At 37.6% G+C, this 12,780-nt stretch overlaps 2 protein-coding genes across 4 annotated transcripts in view; both read left to right on the forward strand.

The window, feature by feature from the left end:
• Nucleotides 1–8,693: 8,693 nt before the first annotated feature.
• LOC137245348 (transcriptional regulator ATRX homolog) overlaps nucleotides 8,694–12,780 on the forward strand; it is an 84,813-nt gene continuing 80,726 nt past the window's right edge. Inside the window, exon 1 of the mRNA XM_067775857.1 lies at nucleotides 8,694–8,829. Within this exon, the coding sequence (XP_067631958.1) occupies nucleotides 8,823–8,829 (7 nt within the window). The 5' untranslated portion in view covers nucleotides 8,694–8,822. The remainder of the gene's footprint in view (nucleotides 8,830–12,780) is intronic.
• Nucleotides 8,695–12,780, forward strand: part of Gyg (Glycogenin) — an 80,486-nt gene continuing 76,400 nt past the window's right edge. For all 3 annotated transcript variants that reach the window (XM_067775855.1, XM_067775853.1, XM_067775856.1), the window contains exon 1: nucleotides 8,695–8,829. In XM_067775855.1, the coding sequence (XP_067631956.1) occupies nucleotides 8,823–8,829 (7 nt within the window). In that variant the 5' untranslated portion in view covers nucleotides 8,695–8,822. The remainder of the gene's footprint in view (nucleotides 8,830–12,780) is intronic.

Raw genomic sequence — 12,780 nt, forward strand, 5'->3', positions numbered from 1 at the left:
AGTTGTCACTCAATTTTTACACACACTTATGCAATTGTTTTAGGATTTGTGTGGCCGGCTCTGCTTTATATGGACTGCTATGTGCGAAACTTTATCTACTCTTATAAAATTGTTGCTCATAATATATGTACTGTGTCTCCACCAAAGAATATCAAGCACTTATATCCACTAAAACACATTTACATAGTCATGTTTCGTAAAATGAATAACCGCTCATAAGCCACGAAACAGTTCAGTACTCAATTGTCTTATTGAGCAAGAAAGTCAACTGTGTTATACGAAAACACTAATTTGAATCAGTATGACTAACAGTACAATAAAATGAATATAGTCATATCAGTCTTCTGACGGTAGCAACACAACGATGTACACGAAACTAAACTGAATACAGCGCTAAAGAAAAACCGATAATAAACGAAGTATACAGTGTATTACACACGAAACCAACGTGCTACTTAGTTAAAGCGACTATGATTTCAGTTTATTCTCAACAATGTCATATATGTATGGGACATATGTGTTGCGGGGCACTCGTATGTATTTTCTATTTTATGTGCTAATCACTCGTAGTATTTGTCTGTACTTGACTAATTACACATTTAGACACAATTTTTTGGCTCATGACTAAGTGCACTCATTTTATTAGTACTCAAAGCAGACCTCTGGTTTACATACGCACTAATACTCATTTTTTGGTTAGTCCACTAATAACCTTAAAATATGAATAATTGCAGCTCACTTGTCTCCACTACTGTCCATTTTCGATTTTGGTATGCGTTATACACTACAAAAAGGTTTGCTTCCCCACTATTTAACCAAATACTACTACTAAATGTAATTACCGATGAGTGTTTTATTTAGTCGCAAATGCAGATGTATGAGAAAAAAACGGCCTTTGTTTAATTACGGTATCGGAATATTTCCGATGCCCTTCACCTTGTGATTTCTTTCCGGTTTCGGTTTGGAAAATCCTTCTGCTCCTCTCCTTCAAAGTAAATCCTGTTTTTATACCTTTCATGAACATGAAATGGTATATTAAGTTTGGTCCGATGTATGTAACGTTGAGAAATATAGAAGATAGAATCACCATTAAGTATACCGAATTGATCGGGGCGACGAACTGAGTTGATATAGTCATGTCCGTCCGTCTGTCTGTTTGAACGCAAACTAGTCCCTCAAATTTTGAGATATCTTAATGAAATTTGGCACAAGGATGTATTTTTGTATTATATTAGACATTTGTCGGATCCGGTAGGATCGGACCACTATAACGTATATCTCCCATATAACCGATCGTTCAGATAAGACGATTTTGGTCGTTCTTGCCGCAATTAAGAAAGTATAAACGTGAAACTCGGTGGTATATATCCTAATATACCATAGAAGATATCCTGAAAAAACAACCGATCGTTCAGATAGAAAAATTTTTGGCCATTTCTCCTTTAATTTAGAAAGTATAAACGTGAAACTCAGTGATATATATTTTAATATATCATAGAAGATTTTCTGAAAAAAAAATTACTTTGATCGGAGCTATATATAGTATATATCCCATACAACCGATCGTTCAGATAGAGCGATTTTTGGCAATTTCTCCCTTAATTTCCACTATAAAAACGTTAAACTTGGTGATATTTATCCTAATGTAGAAGATTTCATGAAAAAATCATTTCGATCGGAGCTATATATAATATATATCCCATACAACCGATCGTTCAGATAGAAATATTTTTAGCCATTTCTCCCTTAATTTATAATATAAAAAGGTTAAACTTGGTGATATTTATCCTAATATATCATAGAAGATTTCCTGAAAAAATCACTTTGATCGGAGCTATATGTACATAGTATATACCTATCCCATGCAACCGATCGTTCAGATAGAAAGATTTTTGGCCATTTCTCCCTTAGTTTCCAATATAAAAACGTGAAACTAGGTGATATATATCCTAATATATCATAGAAGATTTCCTGTAAAAATCATTTCGATCGGAGCTATAAATAATATATATCCCATACAACCGATCGTTCAGATAAGGGGGTTTTTTGCCATTTTTTATTTTATACTAGCTCGCCCGGTAATATTCCTTCCAGTGCTTTACAAACTTTTCCTGGAAACGGAAGCATTTGTCATTTAGATGCTCATATAAAAAATTCCGCACCTCGCTTCCTATCTCAAGCTTTATCACTCCTTCCGCTTTCTCCCTCTTTTCTCCTTTAAATATTTCTTTATTTTTCCTTTCTCTTTCCCCTTCCTATTCATTTCCCTTTTCCATTTCCCTTTCTCTTTCCCTTTTTTCCCCTTTTCCTTTCCCTTTTCCTTTCATTTAGAAAAGAGGTGTGGCACCCCCAATTTGACGCCTTCAGATAAACTTCAAGGATAATAAAACACAAATAGTTCAAATTTCAATGTTATTTATTTGAACGGAATCGAAATCAGTAGAGAGCCATATGACGAACATTGATTTTTGTTTTGTTTTCCGGCGCAAAAAAAACACGAAGACGGTTTCCCAACAGGCGAACAGGGAACGTACAGCTGACCGTGCGAAAAACAGGGAAATTCGAGATCAATCCCACAGACTTCCAACGATTGGCCTTGCGATTTATTGATTGTCATTGCAAATGCCAATCGAACCGGAAATAGAATCCGCTTGAATTGGAATGGAAGATGAGATGGAATAATCGGAATTCGTGGGATAAGGACTTCCTCTCCCTTGAATTTGCCCTTGATGATCGTAGCTTGAATCACATTGTTCATCAGTTTCTTGACGGACAACCGCGTACCGTTGCACAATTTCGAATGATTCAGATTCCGCTACATAATTATGATCGATCACTCTTTCAACTGTAAATTATGCGGCGGAGCTCCAGGCACATCAAGCGAGTTCAAAAATTCTGTTGGATAGTTTGTCGCTTCATCCTCGTCGGGCACACTGTCAACGGATTTGTACGAATGCAGTTCTCCAGCTATTTGACTTTGAATAATCAAATTCAAGCTATCGACGTGCTTATTCTTCGCTGCAAGTATTGCCCGTTCACTAATCCAATCGAGATTTTTATAATTTTGTGCAATGCCGGGGAACACTTTGGTGATGAGTTCTTCTTTCGACGATGTGAACTCGCAAAAATTTGCCGGGAATGATATTAATCCAGTGGAAACATCAACAGGTATTTGGCCATTGCCAAGCGCCAGCAGTTGTCTCGAGAATTCAAGAGCCGATGAGTCGTTCTGCCATGCAACTCTTATGTTCGTGGTCAATTTCAACTTCTTGACATGCCGCCACAAATACGACGATTTCAGGCATGCAATAAGTTCATCGGCAGCAGTAGATTTCGGGATGACAGGTAGCGTTTGGTGAAAATCTCCGCAGAGCAATATCATAGCCCCACCAAATTGTCTCGAATCACCTCTTAACTCCTTCATCGTTCGGTCAACCTCAAAGCTCGTTTATGCGACATCGTGCATTCATCCCAAATGATGATTTTGCTTTCTCGCATCAATTTCGCTGTCGCTGAATTCTTGGTCATTGTGCACGTTGGCTTGTCTACCGTGAGTAGATTCATCGGCAGTTTTAAAGCTGAGTGTGCAGCTCGACCGCCTTCCAACAATGTGACAGCTATGCCAAAGGAAGCAATAGCCAACGCAATTTGAGATCTTTCCCGAATTGTAGCCAGAATCAAAGAAATAACTAATGTTTTTCCTGTCCCACCGGGAGCATCGAGAAAGTAAATGCCTCCCGTTCCATCGTCAACAACCTTCATCAGGGAATCGTACACGTTCTTCTGCTCTGCATTCAACAGCTGCACATTTGTTCGGACTATTTCGGCCAGCTCATCTCGATCATAGTCTTGCTCCCGTTGCAGTTCCCAATTGAATGCATCGTTTACCGAAAGATTTGGCGCTGGCATTCCCAATGTCGACACCAGACTGCCGCATATGAGGATGCACATGTCTTCGATCAGAAGTAACGCTTCGTTGGGCATCCCGTAATTAATTTGAAGATCGAAATTCAAAGTTGTCATGCGAAATCTGCGTAAAATGTCGTCAGCCATCTCGTCCTTATATTTTTCCCACAATGCGGTCGGGTTCGATGGATGACATGCAGATATGATGATCGCAAACAATGTACGAATTTGATTCGCTGGCGAAGAAACAGTTTCATCGGCGAGAGTAGAGTCCCAATGTGTATAGTTTTCAAGCAAATGCAAACGTTGGGAAGCCTCTCGAAAAGTGACGCATAGCACACCAGTACGCAGGGAATCGAAGGATGTAGGGCCTCTGATGTTAACCAAAAGCAAGGGAAGATAGAAGCATTCGTCTTGGCGTGGATGAACTGTGCATAATCGTCCGAGAGCATCGGTCGAATAGACATCAGTAAAGTAAGCAACAACATTACCTTTTTTCCGGCGTTGAAACCTCTTTGATGCAGTGTTAAATGTATAATATCGTGGCATTTCCGAATATTGTAAAGTCCTTGCGAACGGATCGCGAACGGAAAGAAATTTTTCAACGTTGTAGCTGTTGGTTGTTCTGCTCTTTGCGCTGCATTTGCGTCCGTAAAATAGACACGCTGTCCGTCCTCCAAGTGTACTGCCAAATGTACCACAGTCGGGTGACGTTCATGAATCGGAAAAGAAAACAGCCGCCAAATTGCTTCGTTGCAACTCATGTAACGTCCAAGTTGAAATTTCGTAACCTCGTCGTTTGCATTCGGTTCAACAATGCCAAATACCGCCATGTCGCTCCCTTTGTTTACATATTTGGAAACGTATTTGATGGATTTAATGGAATTGCAGTACTCAACATTGCAGTGAGTTGAGAACGGTTTCGACAAAAGCGGACAATATGGAACGATCCTTTCACTTTCATCACGATTGATCTGCCATTGTCATCTGGAGAACGACGCCGATACAATGGATATCCGTCGATTCCAGAGATTGTGTCAGCCATCAACGGACGGGGGAAACGCTTAGTGCAATTTCCGTTCTCCATGCACGGCGAGTCTGGGTTGTGGACTCCGCAAGGCCCATGGATTATGTTCGTTATCACAATGGAGTACAGCTTCGGATCAGTTTCTGGATCTGGTATTTCGGCCGAAATGATCGAATCAATATCATCTGGATGGATCGTGTCAAACATCCAAAGCAAAATGTGTGCATGTGGTAAGCCACGCTTCTGCCATTCAACCGAGTACATCCAACAACGTATTATGCCAAAAACCTTATGCTTAACGATGTAATCCATGAGTACTTTGATATTTTGTCTAAACACTCGTGCAATGATGTCATGTCGATCGCTGGATGTTTGTCCTGTCATCAGGAAATTCGTAATTTCAGGCCATTTCGGATTGCAAGGGAACGTGATGAATAAATCCGGCCGTCCGTAATTCAGCACATACGTCATCGCATCCTGAGCGTACTCATGCATGTGGCGCGGGCTTCCAATGTAAGTACCTGGAAGAATGGTCAAACAACCGATATTGGTTGCGTCTCCTTCAGTAGCCATGGCATCACGCAAGTGTATGTATTCATCTGATCGTAATTTGGACTGATTGAAATGAATGAAATTGAGGCGCTCCGTTTCGACCTTGACGTACATGTGAACGCAGTACTGGTGAGACAACCGGCGATATCTCAACAGATGATTGTCAACATCGCGCCGAATCATCAAACTATACGCATAAAAATACATTGAGCTGACCTTCATATTCGTTTCTTCTCCTGAAATATGAATTCGAACTCGGTTGCAAAATAAAATAGAAGTGATGACTTGTAAACAAACCTGTAGTTGGATTAACCATCTTTATATTGAAGTTATATCCATCCTCTCCACGACGGAGCATCAACGGGTATTGAAGTGCATCATATGACCGATGCGTCTCGTAAACGCGCTTCAATTGTCCACCATCCCGACGGTAAAGAACAATATTGCGTGATTCCTTCATTGATAGTGGGAGAACTGAATTGTCTTGCTTTTCCTCCAGCGGGTCTTTTGTCTGCTCTAATAATGATTTTGTGGTCGTCTGAGGGCATCATATCCAATGCTGTTTTGAACAATCTGACCAATTCATTATGCTCATGCAGAAGATTTTGTAATTGTACGATCATTTCACGTTTAGTCGCAGTAGTGGTAGCGTTCGGTAGTGGTAACAAAGCGCCCGCTCGATGGTGAATTTGCCCTTGAATCTGAATGTTTGGAAGCAATTTCGAAAAAAATATAACAATAGTTATTCATTTTGATAATAATGGGACATCACTACCTTAAATGTGGGACTGTAGCCGGGTACATCAACAACTTGGGCTCCAAATGATGTAATTTGAAAGCATCCGTTATATTTTTGTGTATTCTCTAGAAAATGTTTTGATTGGATTGTATTTCCATATAGTAACGAATACAATAGCTCTGGCGGGTGGGTTAAAACGGGTAATTTCACTTTGCCACCAGCGCAGCATAAGCCGGGGGTTTTTTTCCGATTTTTCCGCAGGGTTTTCCCAAAATTTTCTTTCGCAAAAACCTTCTCCTAGCAATTACGAAGAACTGAAAAAAAATTTGAGCCAAATCGGTCCTGCCGTTCTCAATTTTCGATTTCTCCAATTTTCCGACTTTTTCGCAGGGTTTTCCCAAAATTTTCTTTCGCAAAAACCTTCTCCTAGCAATTACGAAGAACTTAAAAAAATGTGAGCCAAATCGGTCCTGCCGTTATCAATTTTCGATTTCTGCAATTTTCCGACTTTTCCGCAGGGTTTTCCCAAAATTTTCTTTCGTAAAAACCTTCTCCTAGCAATTACGAAGAACTGAAAAAAAAAATTTGAGCCAAATCGGTCCGGCCGTTCTCAATTTTCGATTTCTCCAATTTTCCGACTTTTCCGCAGGGTTTTCCCAAAATTTTCTTTTTTAAAAATCTTCTCCTAGCAATTACGAAGAACTGAAAAAAAAAATTGAGCCAAATCGGTCCTGCCGTTCTCAATTGATGAATTACTATACATTTTTCACACCATTTTTATATATATAGATTTATGTTAAAAATCGTTTAGGTATGTACATCTGTTCACTATATATTTCTTATCTTATATATCCGATTATTTGGAGTTTACGAACGGGATAAGATTATTGTTGAGCTCGATTCGTGAAAGGTATGAGGTCTTCGGCACAGCCGAAGACAGTCCCGTCCTTACTTGTTTGGTTTCGTTTTGCTCCAGTAAAGACGACTACGTGGCTGATTGAAGTTTTGTTTCAGGTTCGTTTCGGCTTTATTCCGCTTTTACAAAAGTTGTTCTTAAGTTGCATTTTATACCATTTCGTAAAAAAAAAAACTGTTTACAATAAAAAAATTTTGTATTCAAACTCTATTTTTCCCAGTGTTTATAGTACTTACTCTTTAAAATCTCTCCAAACTAGTCCTCTCTTTCAATAAACTTTTAGCAAAATGCTCTTTTGTTGACCTTCATATTTATCTCTTGCTTTTTACGCGTAATTGAGTATAAAATGGGTACTTCGATGCCGGTTTGAGCACCAGCTATGTTTTTTACCAATGCACATGCGTTTACTTAACAGCGCCACACAATCACAACTACAGCAGCGAACATGAAAATTGCAGTAGCTATTATTTTAAACTCCGTCAATCAAAATTCTTTTTTCGATGTTTCACATAAAACTTTCAAGAATTTTTTAACTAAAACTGTGCAATCAAACCTCAAAACACATTTTCGAAAACATTAAAAAATTCAAGAAAATTTCGAACTTTTTATTTAGTTTTTTTTTTTTTTTTTTGGATTTTTTGAGTACGAAGTTTTGTAGCCCAAAATATTTTAGTCAGTGAAGGTGTCAGTACAAGGCTCTTAAAAATCTCACGGATTTTAGCAATTCCTTTTCGAAGGATTTTTTTCCATATAAAAATTAAATGCAGAAGAACGTCAAGCCAAAAGAAAATTTGCATTGATTTTGATGAACTGACACATTGTTGTACAAGGCGTTTTAACAACAACACCTGGTTCTAAATTCGCCTTGGCGAGTTGTTTAGTTTATTTCTGCTTTTCAATTGAAATTTGTTTTTAAGCGAGCAGAAAAAATGGTGAAGATTTTGAAAAAAGCGCCTAAGTTTCAATACCAAAGAAGTTCAGAAAACTAAATGTTAGAAATTTTTTCGGTTTGTTTGGATACTTTCAGTTAAAAAATTCGAAGAAATTCGTTCTTAAACTATCGAAAATAAAAAAAGAAGAAAGCCGCTGCAATTGTCATGTTCGCTGCTGTACATACATACACTTGCGTGGGGGCTTACAGCGAGCAAAAAAAATATAATAAACCCCCACATAGTGGGAAAGAAGAAGAACAAGATGCACAGAATATAAATCGGAGCAACATAGTTTTAATTCGAATCAACGAAAAGCAAGAATAGCACAAAAATACCAATACATGAATAGTATTACAAATACACATGCAACTGAGTACTATGTATAAATTTGTATCTACTTCGAATTGAAAGCAAAAAACAAAGAAATTATAGTTCGAAAGGGGAGGTCGTCGCATGTGTGAATGGTTTGCAAGGCTTTGGTGCCGTGAAATAGCAAAACCAAAAATCAGTTTCTCGCAGCTCGTGTTTGGAACAACAGTGTTTCTTAGAAAGTAAAATAAAGCGCCAACTAAAAGCGTTTAGAAGAGACTCAATTAAACGGGTCATATAGGCAGGCAGACAGTGAAATTAGTCAGTCATTTGGGCAAACGCAAGCCAATCAAAAACACTGTGCCATTAAAAAATAGTGCTGAATTGAAAAAAAAATTTTATTTTTTTTTAAATAAAAACAAAAACAACAGTTTAAACAAAATGAGCAGTAAGTTTGAGTGCTTGAAATAAAAAGCAAATGACTTTAAAATAATAATAAAAAAAAAAAAAAATTATAATCAATGCAAGCATGTTTCAAGCTTTTAATATCAACAAAAAAATGCAAAAAGGAACAAAAAAAGTTATTTTGCAAAAAAGAATACAAATAAGAAAATGTACTTAGCAATAACGAAATATGAGAAAATGTTTATGTAAAAAAGGGCAAAAAATATTAAATAAAAAATCATGAAACTAAATTGCTAGTGTGCAGAAGTGAAAATAAACGCCCATTTGCTTGCTTAACAAATTCCGAATTGAAGCTCTACACACAGTTCATGCGTTTAACAGCGCTGAAGCGTTTCTTATCAATCATCATTCATTCTTTATATATTTTTATTGGTATTTTTTTTATGGTGTCAAATTACATATATCACAGGGTTTCAGTTTTAATTCGCCTTCACCTTCACATACTGTTTTACGTATTTTTGAATTTGTGTTAATTTCTTTTACCTTCATTTCTTTTTTTTTTTATTTTTTTGCAGCTTTGAAAATAAAAATTCTAAACATTTCACGTATTTCAGCTACCCCGCTATAAACACACCTGGCGCTTTATATACATATTTGTATTAGAGATATACGCCGATTTTCGTCGTTTTTTGCACGCCGCCGCCGAGTGTCAAAAATATCGACGCGGCCGCGTCCGGTTCGGTACTATATTTTCTACTCATTTAAGACTGTCTAGGCCATTTATTGTTCATGTCGAAAATTGGACGGATATGGTCGAAAGGGGTATCAACGTATGCACATCACTGCCAGTTATAAGAATCCAATTGCGTAATGTAACTCTTTCTATCCGTTCAAAATAATCCCCGCAAAAATCGTTGGATCATGTGGTCCACTGGAGTACTTACCATTAAACTCCGCTGTAATGCAGCAATGGACCAACTCATGTTTCTACACGAACATATTGTAAGCCGATCATTGATCGTTTTTAACGATTGTAATCACTACACGATGTTTATTGGACTGTGGGTACTCCATGGATTACTCTGATGTAATGCGGAGCTGAAGTATATGGTCCAGTACTAGGACATCGCAATGTTAATTGGACCATACTTTTTGTATCAATTGTGCTTACATTTGGAGCGCTCGCTTGGTCCATAGCGAGTACTCCATACATGCATGCATGGAGTACTCGCGATTTTTGCAGGGATTTAAAAAACAGGCGCTTTCAATGCCAGCTTAACACGAATTTTGCATCACCCAATTCACCAAGTTATTAAAACAAAACACTAAAAGAAAAATTTTATAAAAAATTTAAATGCACACTTTGCATAATTTTTTAAAAAAATTAAGAAGGAACAATGAATTCAAATAAAATGACCCAAGGCGAACACGTTTTCAAATTGTCCTTATGTTGTTAAAAAAGCAAGTTACCCGAAAAAATTGCTGATTTTTTCAAAAATTCTATATTCCGATTGGCGTAAATAATAAGTGAAATCAATTATGCAAAATCCTTTAATAAGTAGGTCCCAGGGGCTTTAACTCTCCTTTGAAATGATTATCACCTCATACTTAAGTTGAAGATAGAAGGGTTTGAAAAATCACTTGGCCTTATATTCAAACATCTGTTGTTTATTTGCGAAACTTTAAAATAGCGTCTGATGTGTTAATTTTGATTTTCACCCTTCATCATTCAACACCCACGTCTACCGTTTTGACATTTCCTCAAGTTGGCGGCCCTATCCAAACCAGTCCCTTGGAGTGAATCACTAGAATCACTAGCCTATCAACCAAGTTCAAATATCACGAATACGTAGTCACATATATTTACCAGGTGAGGCTTTGTTCTTCGCAAGAACACTAAAATTGGTGAAGCAAAAGTTTTCCCCAGACAGTCGAACAAATGACCGGGTGTGCTACTACTCTAACGTAGTGGACCGTGCAACTAGTTTGAACACTGAAGCTACGCTGCTATTTATAATGAATTCTTGTATCAAAAGGCTGGACAACAACAGTTTGAACTGAGCGTATAACCTTAACATCTTTCAACTTAAAATCAGTCGACTTTCATTCTAAAATATCGTTTTGGTTTAGCGAAGACTATTGAAATCAATTTTTCGAACACAAACGTCTGCAAATTTTGGTCTACATTTAAAAAAAAGTATCCTTGCAAAATTTTAATTATGTAGGATTATGCCACTTGGACTGCTTATGGTTTCGATGGCAGCATTCTTGGCCGAATAGTTACTCCCTAACGTTTCAAGGTGTTTCTCTGGTAGTGCTTGACAGTATAGAGCGACAAAAAAAAATCAGTTAGAAAGTCTTCGGAGCTATACATAGAGCTTCTAGTGACGTTCACGAAGGTATGAGTTCGAAGTCGCAGTCCTATAGCTTCTGTGCTGGCATATTGTATGAGGGCCAGGAGGCGTGGTAGCGACTGGTGGTGAACAGGATTGATACTGTTCATACTTCGGAAATTATAGCTTTTAAAACAGCCGAAAAAACTAGATGCCCCCTTTGGCGCGATTAACAATAGGCCAGCGTTGGTGGTCATCGTTAAAACTGTGCCATGAGTATTAAAATACCATTAATAGCAACCGTAAGTCGCCTTTGTGCGTGACCAGCAAGGGGTCACAAGTAATTTAAAGAAATCGTGTCGATAACGAGTATTAGAAGTTAGACCAGAATATCTCCTTCGGTGAAACGACGCTTTGTACGAGATATATAGACAAAAGTGTGACCATTTTAAGTACTTCAATTTTTTCGGCAGACGCAGCAGTACCAGTCCCTTAGACCGGGGCTAGGTTCGAAGCCTCCCTGGAGTAAGTGAATGAAGGAGCAAGGATCTGCTCTTGAAATTTTTTGAACGATTCGCGAGACTTTGAGGCAAAAACCCCGGATATTTACGAATTCGCCAATACGTTGATTACCTTAAATACATACAACCGAAACCTTTCCTAAATATTATTTTTTTAAATAGAAAAAAGGTTTTTAAAGCAAGAACACCGGCGCGCCGCCGCCGCCGATATAGTGATAGGCGTAAACCTCTAATATGTATGTATGTAGCCAAACGTGTTGTCTTACAGCGCGCCGCTGCTTGGAACTACGCTTTTAAATCATGAAATGAGTAGTACAAAAGCTTAGTTAATAAGATAAAGAAATAAATTCCATCATATTTATTTTAATTTAGACTTTTTCTTAAATTTTTTTAATTGCATTTGTTGATTTGCATTCCTTCAAAAATAGTTGATAGCGCCACAGTGTGTGACCTTAAGCGACCTTCAATGTTTGCCGCCCGCATGGCACACCGTAATATACAATTTCCTGTCTATTCTCTCTAAATTTATGGGCGCGCATATGCTCTTTTAGGTTTAGAACAGTGGTGGAACCAAAGAGGGATAGGACTGGATTAGCGTCAGTTAAAGTATTGACATTTTCAGAAAATTTAAATTGGGTATAATAAGCTGTTGGTTGGTGTTTTCTTTTGTAGAAGAGCATTGATTTTTTTGAGCCAAATTTGAACCAAAAATTATGAATTTGGAAGTTTTTGGTTGATAATTTTTCGTCGAAATATTTGTATTAGAATTTCAAAGTCGTGCTGGCTTCAGGTTCATATACATACATCCAAACTATAGGCCGTAAGTGTTCTCGTATCGTTTTGCAAGGCAGCATTTTGAAGAGGAGAACACATGTCACAAATCCTCCAATATTCTCAGTATTTCTTTGATATCTCGAGAAACCCTGACTCCAAAGCCTAATACTAATATGAAAGTGTCAGTCACAAGGTCAAAAAGAAAGGAGTTGGAAAAACAGATTTGGTTTTGTTTCACTTGTCAAAATTTGTAGAAAAAAATTTGAGGATTTGTTAGTTTTTAAGGGTATTCTAGAAAATTCAAATACATATATGTTATGTATGAGGCTCAGACAAAAAGCTGTCATGCTCAGCGTCCTTGATAAT

The sequence above is a fragment of the Eurosta solidaginis genome, chromosome 3 (genome assembly GCF_040869045.1).
Source record: "Eurosta solidaginis isolate ZX-2024a chromosome 3, ASM4086904v1, whole genome shotgun sequence".
In the NCBI taxonomy this organism is placed as follows: domain Eukaryota; kingdom Metazoa; phylum Arthropoda; class Insecta; order Diptera; family Tephritidae; genus Eurosta; species Eurosta solidaginis.